General features: G+C 38.3%; 1 protein-coding gene across 1 annotated transcript in view; it reads left to right on the forward strand.

The window, feature by feature from the left end:
* Nucleotides 1-92: 92 nt before the first annotated feature.
* Nucleotides 93-16,506, forward strand: part of apobb.2 (apolipoprotein Bb, tandem duplicate 2) — a 28,967-nt gene continuing 12,553 nt past the window's right edge. The window contains exons 1-17 of the mRNA XM_039690078.2: nt 93-143; nt 1,708-1,873; nt 4,255-4,284; nt 4,424-4,527; nt 4,608-4,753; nt 7,048-7,195; nt 8,356-8,508; nt 9,763-9,887; nt 10,480-10,565; nt 10,648-11,104; nt 12,534-12,645; nt 13,678-13,824; nt 14,132-14,343; nt 14,422-14,617; nt 14,724-14,903; nt 14,985-15,164; nt 15,252-15,419. Of these exons, the coding sequence (XP_039546012.2) occupies nt 1,822-1,873; nt 4,255-4,284; nt 4,424-4,527; nt 4,608-4,753; nt 7,048-7,195; nt 8,356-8,508; nt 9,763-9,887; nt 10,480-10,565; nt 10,648-11,104; nt 12,534-12,645; nt 13,678-13,824; nt 14,132-14,343; nt 14,422-14,617; nt 14,724-14,903; nt 14,985-15,164; nt 15,252-15,419 (2,496 nt within the window). The 5' untranslated portion in view covers nt 93-143; nt 1,708-1,821. The remainder of the gene's footprint in view (nt 144-1,707; nt 1,874-4,254; nt 4,285-4,423; nt 4,528-4,607; nt 4,754-7,047; nt 7,196-8,355; nt 8,509-9,762; nt 9,888-10,479; nt 10,566-10,647; nt 11,105-12,533; nt 12,646-13,677; nt 13,825-14,131; nt 14,344-14,421; nt 14,618-14,723; nt 14,904-14,984; nt 15,165-15,251; nt 15,420-16,506) is intronic.

Consider the following 16,506-nt stretch of genomic DNA (forward strand, 5'->3'; position numbering starts at 1 on the left):
CATCACTTTGTAGGCTACTTCATTTTCTGACAGTCATAATATACACCCTAATAATCAGTATTTCTTGTATGCAGTGCGTGTGTGTTGTCTGTATTTCTGCTCGAGACTGACACTTGCTGGTGGCTTTAGGAATTAGATTTCAGGTAAAGTGCATTTTTTCCAATTATATTTCGCCCAAAATTACAGTATTATTACATAATGTCATCTTTATTTCCTCCTCTAATTCCTTCACTGTGTAACGCGCTGCTTCAGGAAGAAGGAGATGGATAACTCACGACTGAAGATATTACGTGCGGAGGCCAGACAGATTTCACGGAGTCGATATGCATCTCAAAACTCGTGCTTTATTCCACATCGAACTCGTGCATATAACTATCTGTTGCACGTCCTCCCATCCACATCGTTACTTAACAAGCAAAGTAAAAGTAATATAAAAGTCGGCATCAAACAGAAATTACACACATGGGGGTGTTCGAGGCACACGGCATATATCACATAGAATACCAATAATGCCGACTCTCTAACAGGAGCGCGTAGCTCTTCAAGGGGCCACACCCTATTATCACCCGTCACAGATTCTTAAAGGGGTCACACCATATTTCTACTCGTTACAACTGGATGAATGAGCAGCACCGTAAAAAAAAATGACATAGTACTACAAGCCAGCGCAGCTACATAGCCTACAACATAGGACGCAATCAAGTTTACAAATAAGAGATTTACTTACAAGTCCATCCAGTGCTGCTTTTAAAGCTCGCTCTCTACAGCGTTTAATGTATATCAATGTAAAGGTATTTTCCACTTCTTTTTACTTCTAAGAACAAACATGTGTGAGTATATTGGGGTTTTGAGTGCCGAAGTGATGACGTCACTTTGTAGGACAACTCGGAAGCTAGCGGCGCATGGGTTCCCTCGGTCAAAAAGCAATGCATTTTCCCCATAGACTTTTGGAAAATCGCAAAAAATAAGACCTGTGTTTAACAAAGAGTTGTGACCCTTACACATTTTGTCTAGCAAGATAATCTTCGCAAGTTAATCCAAAATGTATACATTTTGAAGCCTATATAAAAATTTAAAAAAACACAATCAGACACAATAAAGTTTAAAAAACCACAAGCAGGTTATAACTGTGTGGTCATAGATCAAAACGTGAAAATATTTAGAGGCTTTGTTCACCACAGACCTTATTTCAGGCGATTTAGCAAAAACCCATTCAAAAATCCCATAGGCTTTAGAGCGAGGGAACCGTAGTGCTAAAATGCTAACTCACTTCCGCGTTTTGGCCTACAGAGTGACGTATGCACGAGCCTGCCGCTGCAGTTCACTTAACGGCCACCGGTGTCACTCATAACAAGGGTTTCGGAATTCTAAATAGACCCTTTATGTTTTCCTGCAGCAGAATTGTCCTAGCATTAGTTCAGATCAGTATATGCACATGAGGAGTTTCTGTTTGTCACAAAGTCCTTGTTTATTTAAAACTAATTGTGCTGATCTAAACATGAACATATATAGCTTAAGCAAGACTGAGATTCAAGTTTTGTTGTCCTCCGATTGTGTCAGTACACTTAAATCAATGATATATGCTGAAACAACAAACTGAGCAAATAAAAGGCCAGACAAATATTTATTAGAAAACTATGTTTGTTCTTGCTATCGGTCACTTTGCGAAATCAATCTCAAACTTGGCTCTGCTTTATTCTGCCACAGCGTATGGATGAACTTTGGAGTAAGGAGCAAGCACTCATTGCACACATGAGTTTGTTTTGCTATAAATGTCCTGAAAACTGAGGCTGTGAAACGAAGAAATGTTCTGAAGTCATCATGGGTGATGATAAGCTCCGTCTTCTGCTGCTTTTGACCGTCGCCATGTCCAGTAAGTGTCTCTACTGCCGCTCATTCTGAGGAGCACAAATCGACATTTTTACCCTCGAATATTCGCACTGCAAAAGTTTTCTTTCTCTGTATTTTTTCCAATACAAGTAATAATATACATTTTCTAAAAATGTTAAATGACATGTTTATTAAAATTGAGAAAAAGTGAGATTTGTCCTTGAAAACGCATGTAATATTCCGATACAAACATTTTTGATGAACTAAAATATCGGAAAATATTTTTTTTCCACTTTAATATGAGACGCATATAAAATCCACATGTAAGCTCATTTCTGCCACGTGATATAAAGAATCATGCTTTAGTAAATCTGAATTATGATGATGACATAAAAAGTCGAAATTGACATGCTAGGCCTAATAAAAATAATTATTATGATATAAAAGTAAAAATGCAAAGACTTGCAAGTCATAACTATGAGATACGAGTCACTTACATTAAAGTCATAATTCTGACATACTAATAATTGTGGCTTTTTATATCAGTTTTGACAAGCCGAAGTTAGCTATAATTATGAGATAAAAATGTGAAATTACGACATACTAAATCATAATTTTGAGATTGAAAAGTCAAAATCATGACATAAAAAGTAATAATTATAATCATAATAGTAATAATTATGCAACAAGAGAAAAGTAATTTTATCTCATATTTATGTCATTTATGATCCAAGTCGAAGTTAGGACATAATTATGAGATTGAAAATTCAAAATAATGACATAAAAAATCATTATTTAGAATTTTTTGTTCTATTATAAGTCATTGTTATGAGATAAACAAAAAATATGATGTGCTAAGCAGCACAATCAGAACGTTTGATTTCATTTGACTCTTTTAACTTCATTGGCAGGTATGTCTCGTTTCTGAATGCCATTGCAATAAAGAACTTTCCATTTAACATTAAAACCACCAGAGCAAGTTTATAGGGAGAGGAGTGACGATAAACAGTGTGAGAGGTTTGACAGATGCTGGAAGTAGACAGCATTACAATAGTCCAGTCTAGAGAGAACAAGAGCTTGGAAGAGGAGTTGTGTAGCTCTGATGGGAAGGGTCTGACCCTCCTAATGTTGTATAAGGCAAATGTGATCTGTGAAGTTCAAGGTTAAGATTAAGTTAAGGTTGATGAGCCAATGGCTGAATGGAGAAGCTGTGCTGAAGTGTTGGGTTAGCCGAGACCACGAGTAATTCTGGCTTCACGAGGTTGAGTTGAAGGTGGTGGTCCTTCATCCAGCAAGAAATGTCCGTCAGATATTGTGTGTCGTCAGCATAGCAGTGATGGGAAAAGCCATGTTTGTGAATGACAGATCCTAGTGATGATGTGTAGATGCAGAAGAGAAGCGGTCCCAGCACTGAGCCCTGAGGCACCTCACTCCTCCACGACACCCTGAAGGACTCTGGTCCGTGTACGTTGCGTTCATTCGTATTTCGATTTGAGAAAACAATGAGAAAACGGCTCATTTATTCTTTTTTCTTTTTTCCAAAAAATTAAAAAATGAGAATTCGGCTTGATTTTTATACTTGATATTTGGTTGACCAATCAGCTGAAAGGGGCGTTTCATGCGCGCCCACATGTCCCAGATAGCAAACTGACATTGAATCAACGTGGAAATATGACAGACATTGTTTTGCTCATCGAATTAACGTTGAACCAACGTCAGACGCGTCATTCTTTCAAAACTAACGGAAAATCAACTTGAAATCAACGCGTTGTTTCAACGTTATGAAAGCAAACCAATTTTCGATTTTCATTTAGCTTTGAAGAATGCCGCGTCTGACGTTGGTTCAACGTTAATTCGATGAGCAAAATCAACGTTGTTTCAATGTCATGAGAGACGTCGTTTCCACGTTGATTCAATGTCAGTTTGCTGTCTGGGGTAGAAATCGAATAATCAGGCCATTTTTCCATTTTCTATCCCTGAACATAAAAATATAAAAAATCAAGCCGGATTCTCATTTTTTAATTTTTTTAGAAAAAAGAAAAAAGAATAAATGAGCCGTTTTCTCATTTTTATACTTTCAATATCAAATCAAAAAACGAATGAACGCAACGTACTCGGACCTGGTCTGAGTTCTGCGGTTCCTGAGGATTGACCGGAGGATCTGGAGTGTCAAGATCCAGCAAGACGAGAACTGAGGGTTTGAAAGCTGCCAGTCTCAGAGCTTCAATAGCCGAGACTCAGTCGAGTGGCACTTTTGAAAGTCATCCAGCTCATTTAAATGAATATGAATGAATACTAGGATGTAGTTTTCTAAAAGTGCTAAAAGGATTAGTACATTCAAGTTGGCATTTTTGAACATTTTCATCCCTGACTATACTAGACTTTCAATTCACTCTAATAATGTGCGTTTGTTTTGTATTGCAGAAGCTCAGGACAAAGGAGCGCCATGCTTGAGTATGTCTCAATTATTCTGCAGAATCAACTGTACATGCAAAACCTACATTTGTAATGATCTAAATTCAATATTAAATGTCTTGCATGTCTTTCTGCAGTTGGATAATGTGTATTAAATGAGACGCTCTGCTTCTTCTAGTGTCCGGAAGATACAAGCCCTTCACCAAGTATGAGTACTTCTATGAGACAGAGTCGTTGAATGCTTTGAACGGGGCTGTTAACGGCCCCAAGGCCAGCTGTAAGGTACAGTACGAGTTCATGTCACCTCATCAAACACTAAAGATACTGTTTTTTTCAGCAACGCAGTGTGACTGTCGTATTAGGTTGAGATTGCGGCTCCTGGTACGTGCAGCTACATTGTGCGCACCACCGACTGCACACTGAGTGAAGTGATGGACGTGGATGCGGATGGAAAGCCTGTGTTTGGAGCAGCGGCCAGTGCGGAGGACTTCAAAACCGCCATGGAGAGGTAAAGGCCTGTTCACTGGTTAGGTTCATCAGCTAGTTTTAGCAACTATCCACAAGTTTCCGAGGGGCGCTCCTGTAAAAAATAAAGTGGGTGAAACTTCCGGTGATGCGGCGGAAGTAGCATTCCAATGGTATTTTGTGTGTTAGTTAGCGAAGAGGCTAGCTGTTTTTCGGAGAATTATTTTACTATTTAAAGACGCAAATCTTTATGAGAGATGTCGTTACGGAGCTCAGGGACAACATGTGCTGTTCGCGGTTGTATGTATAACCGGACTAAACTAATTTAGTGGCTTAAACGGGATTGTTTTGAACATAAGCTGAAAACGAAATCAGAGTGATCCTGCCAACCACTGTAGTTTCCATCACCTCCAAAAAGACGACGAATCTTCCTGTGTACATTTGTTTAAATTCTTAATATTCTATAAACTCTATCAGCATGTGTTTGGCTGTTCGCTAATGATGTTACAGCTAAACTCAGGATCAAAGCCTGTGTTGACAGAATACCAAATGTCCCGTTAATGTATTCAAGCAGCACATTCATTTATAATTTTGAATAAACTCCAAAGCACAATGACTAAGTGTGTATTTTTTATTTTAATTGTTTGTCAGCTCGCACAACTGTCTGTCACCATGCCTTGATGAGTATTGATTATTAATAATGTTATTATAAGACTCCCAATCAACTACTGCGGAGGGTAAAGGTACTGTTATTTCACCCTTTTTAATTTCGTTGAGGTTGTGTTCCCACATCGTTAGCTAGTTTGGATCGCTATAACTTGAATGACTGTCAACTGTTGAATGAACGAGTGTCAAGCATGTCAAATCGTGCTTTGTTTACTTCTAACCGGAAGTCGCGCCCACTTTTGACGCAAGGCCTCATGGGGCGTAGGAAACTTGTGGATAGGCCCTCATTGTGCTTCATTTGATCATGTGTTATCGGTCTCACCTGTGCCTGTGTATTTAAAGGGATAGGATTCATTTTTGATATGTTTTATCTTACCTCAAGGGCATCCAAGATGTAGGTGTCTTTGTTTCCACAGTATTTTCAATTTTGACATTTTTCAGTCAAACCGTTGTTGTCTATCAGTCATACACTGGAGGCTAAGGGGGTCCACCAAAGAGCAGCACAGAGAAGTCCAAATTAAACATGATTTAATGACTCGTAAATGTAAGTACACATTGATGGCCTAAGACACGAAACGAGCGGTTTGTGTGAGAAAACCAACAGTATTTATATCGTTTTTACCTCGTGTAATCACAGTGATCTGAATCAGTTGTTCCGAACTGAATCAGTTCAATGTTACGCCGGAAGTGATCGCTTACGTGTGACGTCACTCAATACAGTGGTGTGAATAAGTTTTGACCCCCATGCTAAAGTTGCCTAAAAAGAGGAATAAAAAATCATCTTTTGGATGTTGATCTTAATGCCTTAATTAGAAAAATGAGGAAAACTCCAACCTTTAAGGACACCAATTTTCTTTGTGAATGAATAATGTATCATAAATAAATAAATGTTTTTCCTTAAAATACAGGGTACATAAGTCAGGACACCCCTATGTTAAATTCCCATAGAGTCAGGCAGATTTTTATTTTTAAAAGCCAGTTATTTCATGGATCCAGGATAATATGCATCCTGATAAAGTTCCCTTGGCCGTTGGGATTAAAATATCCCCACATCATCATCACACACCATTCACCACACCTAGAGATCGGCATGGTTTTACTTCAGTTAGCCTAATAGCTGGTTTGATTTGCATTGAAAGATGATCTTATGGAAAGTACCCCATGCCAATCTCCAGTTTGACTGAAAAATGTCAAAATTGAAAATACTGTGGAAACAAAGACACCTACATCTTGGATGCCCTTGAGGTAAGATAAAACATATCAAAAATTAATTTCAAAGTGAACTATCCCTTTAAGTTGCTCTGTTTTTTGCTCAGTGTTTGTTATGTTGAGACCAACCTCTCCAGTCTTTTGGCAAATTCCTCTTGTGATTTATTTGCTATTTCATTTTGTTGTCCTTAAGTTTTTGGGAAACATAATTTACCCTTTGATGTTTCTAGAGTCTCTTTTGGAATTTTGGAGATTCTGTTTTGGAATTTCTTAATCATGTTTTGCATTGAGTTTTTGGAACTGGATCTTTTGTTTTGGAATCAGTGTACACCCTGACTGAGCTCTCGTTCATTCGGTCACTAACAATATAACACTAACAATAACTAGGGTGCATCTCCATCAGCTCCCTATAATCCGGGCACTAGATGGTCATATTCAGCAGACTCGTCTCTCTTTGTTCAGACGGCCTCTGAAGTTCACCGTTGAGGGAGACGATGACGTCAAGCTTTTCCCTGAGGAAGATGAGCTGATAAACATCCTCAACATCAAGAGGGGAATCATCTCTGCTCTTGCCGTCCCAGTGCTTGAAGAGGACAGGAACGAAGACATGGTCCGTTGCATGATTTATCAAAATGAAATTGGTATCGTGATATGACCAAACCACACAGGCTGCAATTTAATTACGATATACACTACCGGTCAAAAGTTTTAGATCGGTACGATTTTTTATGTTTTTAAAAGAAGTCTCTTCTGCTCACCAAGGCTGCTTTATTTGATAAAAAATACAAAAAAACACTAATATATTATTACAATTTAAAACAGCGGTTTTCTATGTGAATATATTAGTGAAGTGTAATTTATTCCTGTGATCAAAGCTGAATTTATCATCATTACTCCAGTCTTCAGTGTCACATGATCCTATGATGCTCAAGAAACATTTATGATTATTATCCATGTTGAAAACAGTTTTTTACATTTTTATTTCAGGATTCTTTGATGAATAGAAAGTTCAAAAGAACAGAATTGATCTGAAATGGAAAGCTTTTGTAACATTAATCTCTACCATTCAAAAGTTTGGGGTTAATAAGAATTCATTTTTTATTTTTGGGGGAAAATACTTTTATTCATCAAGGATGAGTTAAATTGATCAAAAGTTACAGTAAAGACATTTATAATGTTAGAAAAGATTATCTTTTGAACTTTCTTTCATCATAGAATTTTGGGGGGAAAAATGGCACACGACTGTTTTCAACATTGAAAATAATAATTTATGTTTTTTGAGCATAAAATCATCTTATTAGAATGATTTCTGAAGGATCATGTGACACTGAAAACTGATCTGTGTAATCAGCAACATAATGATGTTGAAAATTCAAATTAAAAATTAATATATATTAAAATAGAAAACAGTGTTAATATATTTAACAATATTACTGTTTTTTTTTCATAAAATAAAGCAGCCTTGGTGAGCAGAAGAGACTTAATTTAAAAACATAAAAAATCTTACTGATCTAAAACTTTTGACCGGTGGTGTATATGTTACTGGTTTCAGAGTGAAGCACGTCATCTACACCTGATATCATGGGTTACAAGCATGTGAATGAACCAAATGCTGAGCTTCAATCTGAAACCAGCTGCGCATATTTTTATTTGCCTATTTTTTTACATTTTTAAAAGCTTGGTGGGTTACTGTTTAAAAAACATTAAGAAATTAAGATTTAAGATATTTGTCCGAATCCACTTCTAACATTCAGACCGTTTCTATTCCAGCCCACCATCTACGGCCTGTGTAAGACTGACCATGTTGTGAACACCAGAGAGGACGTCGCCACCGAAGTCACCCTTAGAAGAGACTTGTCCGATTGTGACAAGTTCAGGCCGGTCGAAGACCACACCAGTCCCCTCGCCCTCATCTGCGGCATGGTGAGTTCAGAGACAAGTCCTCCAATCATGCTATTTTATAGGTTGCTAATTTTGTTTTTGAGTTTTACATTTATCCAATAGAGAGCCTAAGTCCCGCCCCTCCGCTTCCGGCTCATTTCGGAAAAAATATGAATGGTAGTCAATGGCGAGAGACAACTTATCTTTTTATTCCGTCTGAACTGTGCCCTCAATTACACATATGATGTTTGTCAATTTAAAAGATAATTCTGAAAGTCAAAAACGTCGCAGTTTGTCATAAAACAGAAGAGTAACATTTAGTTTTATGTGAAAATCGCTCTGTGAACTACATCTCCCAGAAGCGAAACAACGAGTGAGATCGGCTGCTCGTGTGTGTGCAGTCTGGTACAAAACACTCGTAACGTTACGATTATAACGTAAGACTGTAGAAACAATGACAGACATTAGCCTCAGTAAAGTTAGCTTCATTCATTGAGAGAAAATGTGCGCCTTTGGGGTTTGTAGTCTTTGTAATCACGTATTTTCACAGTCTTATACCTCAATGGTTTTACATCAAACTGCGACTTTCTTTACTTTCAAATGTATCTTTTAAATTGACAAACATCATATGTGTAATTCAGGGCACAATTCAAACCACATCAAAATATTTGTTGTCTCTCGCCATTGACTACCATTCAATATTTTTCCGAAATAAGGTCCCATGGTGGTCGATCGGAAGGGGAGGGACTTAGGCTCTCTATGCTCTGATTGGTCAGACCCAATCTGTTGTGATTGGTCTGAAACCAAACGCTCATTACCATATCAGCTCTTTCTTAGAACTTGATACATAGTAATACAAACAGTAACGATGCCGTCGGTTTTGCCGTATAAATCTCATCACCAGCAGAAAACAGCGGCTTTCTCGACATGAACGACACAAACCAAACTCGGCCAATCAAGACCAGAGACCAGAGAGTCAATTATGCAAATTAGTTACAAACACAGATTCAGCAGAAAGTGAGACTCAATTTCAGGCAGTTCACAATCGATACTTTCTTTTAGGAGACAATGGGCCAGATTTACTAAACAGGACACATTATTATATAATTTAACATTTAATTTGGCAAGGCTTAAACTTTCGTGAGAATTAATTATAGAGGGAAACTCAAGGAACATACAGTATTAAAATAATAAACATAAAAAAAATCAATCAATCAATGTCATGACCCCTTTTATACCGAGTGGAGATGAGTAGGTTGAGATGTCCAATGTTTGTCCTTCTCTCTTATTCCCAAGAATTATCCTCTTGCTCAGCTGATCAGAAGCAAACAGACATGCAAATACAAGTTTAATAACGAGCAGCACCACATGACCTCTGGAACTTGCACCGAAAAACACGTGCTTGCGCTCTTTTCACATAAGTAAGTGAAATAATACATTCCTGTAACTGTAGAAATGCCAATGTCATAAGCATTCATAATAAGCATATGAATATGAGCGATTGTGTGCATATTCTAAAATAAAACCATTATTAGGAAGTTTTCATTTAAGATCACGAGGAACATGAATTTAACAAAATAATGTTGTGCACAGATGTGTGACATTCCATAAAAAATTAGAATTGTCGATTTTAACTTTCATGGTGACTTTAAGTGCTTTGGAAAAAACATCTGCTAAATGCATGTACATTAAAGGGATACTCTACTTTTTTTTGGAAATAGGCTCATTTTACAACTCCCCCAGAGTTAAACAGTTGGGTTTTACCGTTTTCGAATCCAATCAGTCGATTTTCTGATATTTAGAAGAATATCAGTGGGCAGACAGTTTCTGGTCCCATTTTTTCCTACTGTGGAAGTCAATGAGACCAGCAATGAGACCAGAAAATTGACTGAATGGATTCGAAAACGGTGAAACCCAACTGTTTGGAGTTGTAAAATGAGCCTATTTCCAAAAAAAGTGGAGTATCCCTTTAAGTATTTTGGATGCTCATGCACTGATGTTTGACTCAACCAGGGGAGAATATGGAGTGGTCAATACTGGCAAACAGACCTTGACCCTTCTTGGAGTCGCTAAGTACAGTGACACAGTCTTTGACCACAGTAAGAGAACATCTCTTTGGTATGAATGTTCATCATTTGCATGCATGTCAAACTAACGCAAAATGCACTGTTATTCCCCCAGATATGGCCATTGCCAATATGAAACCCCTCCATCAAGACAGCAGTGTGGACATGAGCCCCATCCAGGATAAAGAAGCCGCTCTTGTTGTTCTGAGGGAAATTGCTGGACTTTCCAAAACCAACGATGGACGCAAGCGAGCCCACTTGGCCCACAAGCTCGTAGCCGTGATCCGCAAGATGGAAGCTGAAACTTTGGCGGCCGTTGTTCCCGAGGCATTGGAAATCTCTCAGTCTGTCACGTACCAGGCTTTGCTGCAGTGCGGTACCCCAGAATGCTGCAGTGCTGTCATGCAGATATTCAGGACCTTTGACAAGGTCTCGGGTGAGATTGACGCTGCTGTGTATGCCATGGGAATGATACCCCGGTCCTCCCGCGTCCTTGTCAAGGAAATGTTGGCGATGGCAAAGTTCAAGCCAAGCAAACCCATCTACTACGCTCTCAGCAATGCTGTGAGAAGGTGAGGGACAGCTGTAGAAATGTATTCCTAGGTGAAAGTAAAGCGTCAACTAACATATGAGATGAATTTTACAAATTTCTGTAGTTCAAACAGTTAAGGATTGGCCAAGATCTTGGGTTCGCTTCCAAGGGAATGCATGCACAATGTTATTATTCTAAAGTTTTGAGTGGTAATGTTTACCTTGATCAGAGCCGGACAGTATTGGAGTACATTTACTTACTTGAGTACAGTACTTTAAGTACAATTTTGAGGGATCTGTAATTTACTCGAGTATCATTTTTGGGGAGTACTCATGACTTTACTCAAGTACATTCGAGAGGGAAATAGTGTACTCTTTACTCCAATACATTTCTATCCATAAGCGTGAGTAAAAAGTAAGTTCTTCTAAAAAAAACGTAAAAAAAATGGCAATTAGAAAAATCTCGGAAACCCTCAAATTGTTCCCTCTCAAACGTGATTGGATTGTGCAGGTGCCACTGATTGGGACAGCCTATCAGCAATCACCTTCAGCTTTCCACCAAAGTCAACTCCAAGGTCAGATTTACGTAGATAAGAGACCAAACCATGGACGAAACCATGGATAAAGATCCATCCCAGGAATGTGCCAGCGCGTGGCCCCACCTCGCCAGACTATTCAATTTTCTGAATTTTCTGAAATTATATTAAATGATAAACAAACCCAGATAGCAAACTGACATTGAATCAACATGGAAACGACGTCTCTCATGACATCGAAACAACGTTGATTTTGCTCATCGAATTAACGTTGAACCAACGTCAGACGCGGCATTCTTCAAAGCTAAATGAAAATCGAAAATTGGTTTGCTTTCATAACGTTGAAACAACGCGTTGATTTCAAGTTGATTTTCCGTTAGTTTTGAAAGAATGACGCGTCTGACGTTGGTTCAACGTTAATTCGATGAGCAAAACAATGTCAGATCAACGTTGTTTCGATGTCATATTTCCACGTTGATTCAATGTCAGTTTGCTATCTGGGAAGCAACATGGTAAAAAGATGAATATGACTTGATTTTACTTTCAATTCCTTTTAAATTCTCCAAGGTATTAACTTTAACATTTTTCATAACTCCAAGGATGTTTCTGTGCATAAATGTAAACGGTGTGTCAGTAGTAATGCAATATTTAGAAAATGTACTCTTACTCTTGATACTCAAGTACTTTTAAAAACAAGTGCTTCAGTACTTTTACTCAAGTAGACATCTGACTGAAGTACTTTTACTTATACTTGATTAAAATTTAGCAAGGGGTATCTGTACTTTTACTCAAGTAATAAGGTTGTGTACTCTGTCCGCCTCTGACCTTGATTATAGTGTCTGACCAAAGCAAACATGTGAAAAGACAAATCACTTTTCATCAAATCAATTTTCTCACTGACTGTCGTCCATCTTTCTTCTTTGTGTGACCCAAGGCTGTTTGAGACGGATGGGGTCACCAGTGAGATCCAGGCAGTGGCTGATTACGCCCTTGAACAGATCGGTGATTGCACAGGGGACCAGGAACACGTCTTTCTTTCTTTGAAGGTACGTTCACACAAATTCCTACATGCTAATAAATTCAACTTCAGACTCTACAACTAAAGCCCTATTCGGATGGTAATTGCTTCTCAAGGGGACGTAAGGTATTTTCAATATACTGTGATTTTATTGCCGTCTGATTCCAGAATGTCTGTATTTTTCTCGCACTATCTGCATAATGCTGCGTTCACGTACTATGGAAAGTAGGATATTTTCCACTTGTGAACTGGTATTTACCAGTGTGTTGCGTTCAAGTGCTTTTGTTGTCGTAATGTGGTAAAAAGATGGAGATCCAGACCTGTTATTTAGCTAAAACTATTTTAGATTGCTTAAGTGATCTGCAACAGCAAGAAAATGATTTATCAAAACTCAAAAGGTAAATAATATGCTATATATTTCTTTCTAGATCATGAATAATATGTATTTTTACCATTCACGACTCTTGCGGTGCTCTCCGCCATTTTGAAAAGTTCAAAGGTTATCTCATCCCATCAAAATATTCTACGAGTTGCCCAGTGGAAAATACCACATGAGGGGGTGTTCATGTGCATTTTCCACGTCGGCTTTTGGTATTTACCATAATTACCATAGCACATGAACGCAGCATAAAAATTCACGTCTGTTTTTTGCTAGTCTGTTAATTGCCATCAAATCCATAAGAAGGGATCAATCAAAAAGTAATTTTCTTTACCACTGCCAAGCAATGTATGGTAACTAGTTTGCTTCACAGTAATGTGCACACATTTTAAGTAAAAAGTTTGTAAATGATACTTGTTTGACCAATTCTTACTCATACCGTACAATGAATTTGACACGCCAAAATGGATTATGGGCTCCAACTCTTGCATGCCTCAGCAAATTGGGACGAAAATTGGTGCATGTCATCATAATCATGACTCGATGGTATTTGCAAATTTGTGGCACTGCACCACCTAGTGTTCAAGAGAAAGGGAGATTTGCGTTTTTGCTTATAACGGCTGGATGGTCTGGCCAAACATCATTTGGTCTCGTTAGATTACCCTAAAAGTCTTATTACAGGTGATTGGCAACATGGCGGCTGCATTGGGAGCTGCGCGTCCTGCTTTGCAGTCTTCTGTTATTCAATGCATCAAGCAGCCGGCTGCCTCCGCCGCAGTCCAACAGGCCGCGGTCCAGGTCTACAGACAGACTCCTGTACCTGAAGAGGTGAGCTGTTTAATAAATCCACAACTCTTGGTGAGATTGAAGTCCGTATACAATAGGGCCACACAATATTGGAAAATACTGACATTGATATATATATATATATATATTGGTCCTCTGGTTAGTCCAGTTATCCAGTCACATCCTCATAGATGGGTAGAAATAGCTAATGAGACTCTGTATCATGTAATAAACGTGTGTATATGAAAAAACTTCACTCTGAAACCGGTTGTCAATCACAGCATGTGCTTTATCTATTCTTTTGTGATATCACAGCCCTAGTCTAATAGTCATTTCATGGCTTTTACAGGGCCGAGAGGTGCTCATGCGTGCTGTTCTGGACAGAGCCGCGTCCGTACAGAAGCGTGTAGCTGCGTATCTCATCTTGATGAAGAACCCCACGCCTGCTGAACTCGCTCAACTGGCAGCGGCTCTCCTTGTTGAGGAAAATCCTCAGGTCAAGAGCTTCATCATCTCTCATATCAGCAACATCTTGAGCTCTACAGCACCAGAGACCCTGGAGTAAGTTAAGAAGAAGAAGAAGAAGAACCTAATCTGTTTTTCAGAAGAAAAGGTAATGTTGTTTTGTTTACTCCCTAGCTCGAGACAGAAGGTTCGAGAGGCCTTTCAAGGCAATGAAATTGAAATGCTTATGGAACCAAATGAACTCTCTCGGTACTACAGACTTGGGTCTTTAGAGGGAAACATGATCTTTGAATCTTCTAATGAACTTCCAAGGGAGGTCATGTTGGAGATGACCTTGAAAGCTTTTGGATTTGATATGGACTTGATTGAGGTACAGAGTTCAATACAAGTCCAACATTTAATTGTTTATGGCCCTATGAAATCTGTTTGATATTAAGTAATCAAGAAGCTCTAATGTCTTTGATTCTTGCTTTCAGATTGGCATGGAGGGAAAGGGCTTTGACCCCATTGTGGAGGCTCTCTTCGGTGACGATGGATTCTTCCCAGATACTATCATGAAGACCACCTTATATGCCACCGACAAAATGCCCAACGAACTCAATGAGGTCTTGGACAACATGCTGCCGTTCATGGGAAACGATAGGAAGAAGAGACAGGTATTAAATCTACTGAAAGTTGCAAATGGATGTATTTCTTCACAGCTGGATCCCAATCTCAATCTCTTCTGTGTGTGGTAGGCTTCTCAAAACATAGTCAATGAAATCAGTCATAACGTCAACAAGCTTATCGAGGACCTAAAGGCCCAAGATGCTCCTGAAGCAATGGTGTACCTCAAGCTTCTGGGTGCTGAACTTGGGTATCTTGACACAAAAGATGGCAAGATGGTTCACAATCTCCTTAAGATGATCCCCACTGACGTGAGTACAGTTTTACCAACCACCTCTGTCAGTAATTAGTAATTAGTAATGCAAACAAGACAGTTGACATGTCAACTTTTTATATAGTTCCTCAAAAGACTGCTCTCAAGTGTCGACAATGAGCTTTTCCTTCACTACATGTTCATGGATAATGAGTTTTTTCTGCCCACCGGAGCTGGTTTTCCACTGAGAGTGGCTCTGTCTGGGACCTTTACTCCTGGAGTCATAGGAGGATTGAGCTTTACTCCAGGCAGGGTGAGTCCAACACACTTCAGTCGTGCACGTGTTATTGACAGATTATCTTGCGTTTCTACTATTATGCTCTAAGATGTGTTCATGTTTTTGAAAACTGCATTTATTTGATCAAAAATATAGGAAAAATTGTGAAATATTATTTCAATTTATAAAAAAGATGTTGTCTATGTAAATATATTGTGCAATGTAATTTATTCCAGTGATTGAAGCTGAATTTTTTGCATCATTACTCAGAAATCACTCTAATATGAGGATCTGATGATCAAGACACATTTCTGATTTCATCAATGTTGAAAGCAGTCATTTTTTTGTGAAAAATATGAATGAACAGTGATGATAATCAGAAATATTACTTGAGCAACATATTAGAATGATTTCTGAAGGATTGTGTGACACTAAGGACATACCCTTGATGAATTTTGTGAAGATGTCAAATTGTTTAAAAGATATTGCAATTTATGTAAAAATTCAAATGGTGGATACATGGCTTATCCAATCTTGTCATGACATAAGGAATCCATAGACACCAAAGATTATGATTTTCTGACAAACTGTTTAAAAGTTTTGAGAACATTTTTCAGATCTCATGACCTGTAGATGGCGCTTGTCTCAAATTTGCAATGGACCCAATTAAGAGTACCATTTTTCGTTACGATTTATCAAAGTTTAGCCAAGATAAAGCCTCAGAACCAATTTTGGGTCGACCTCGTTAAGTTTCATCATAACTTTGAACAAAGATTAATTTAAAAACAGATCTGTTCAGTCATTTATGTGCGGCTCAGTCCCAAGATCATCTGAACCAATTTTTGTAAGAATTGAGCAAAATTTAAAGGAGTAGTGAGAAAAAAAAAAGGAATATTGTACTTTTCAAAATGGGCAGTCTTAATGTAAGATATTGAATGTGATCTGGATAATGAGAGAAATCAGGTGGACCAAGTCTTTTTTTTCTAGAACAAAAGGTTCAAAAGTTATAACCATTTCAAAATTACATTTTTGAACTGGTGGTGGCACTATAGAGTTGATCCTACAGACTCCAAAATATGTCCAATTACTATTCTTTACCATCCCTACAAGTGTGCCAAATCTG

This window comes from Pimephales promelas, chromosome 13, assembly GCF_988280905.1.
Source record: "Pimephales promelas chromosome 13, fPimPro1.hap1.1, whole genome shotgun sequence".
Classification (NCBI taxonomy): Eukaryota; Metazoa; Chordata; class Actinopteri; order Cypriniformes; family Leuciscidae; genus Pimephales; species Pimephales promelas.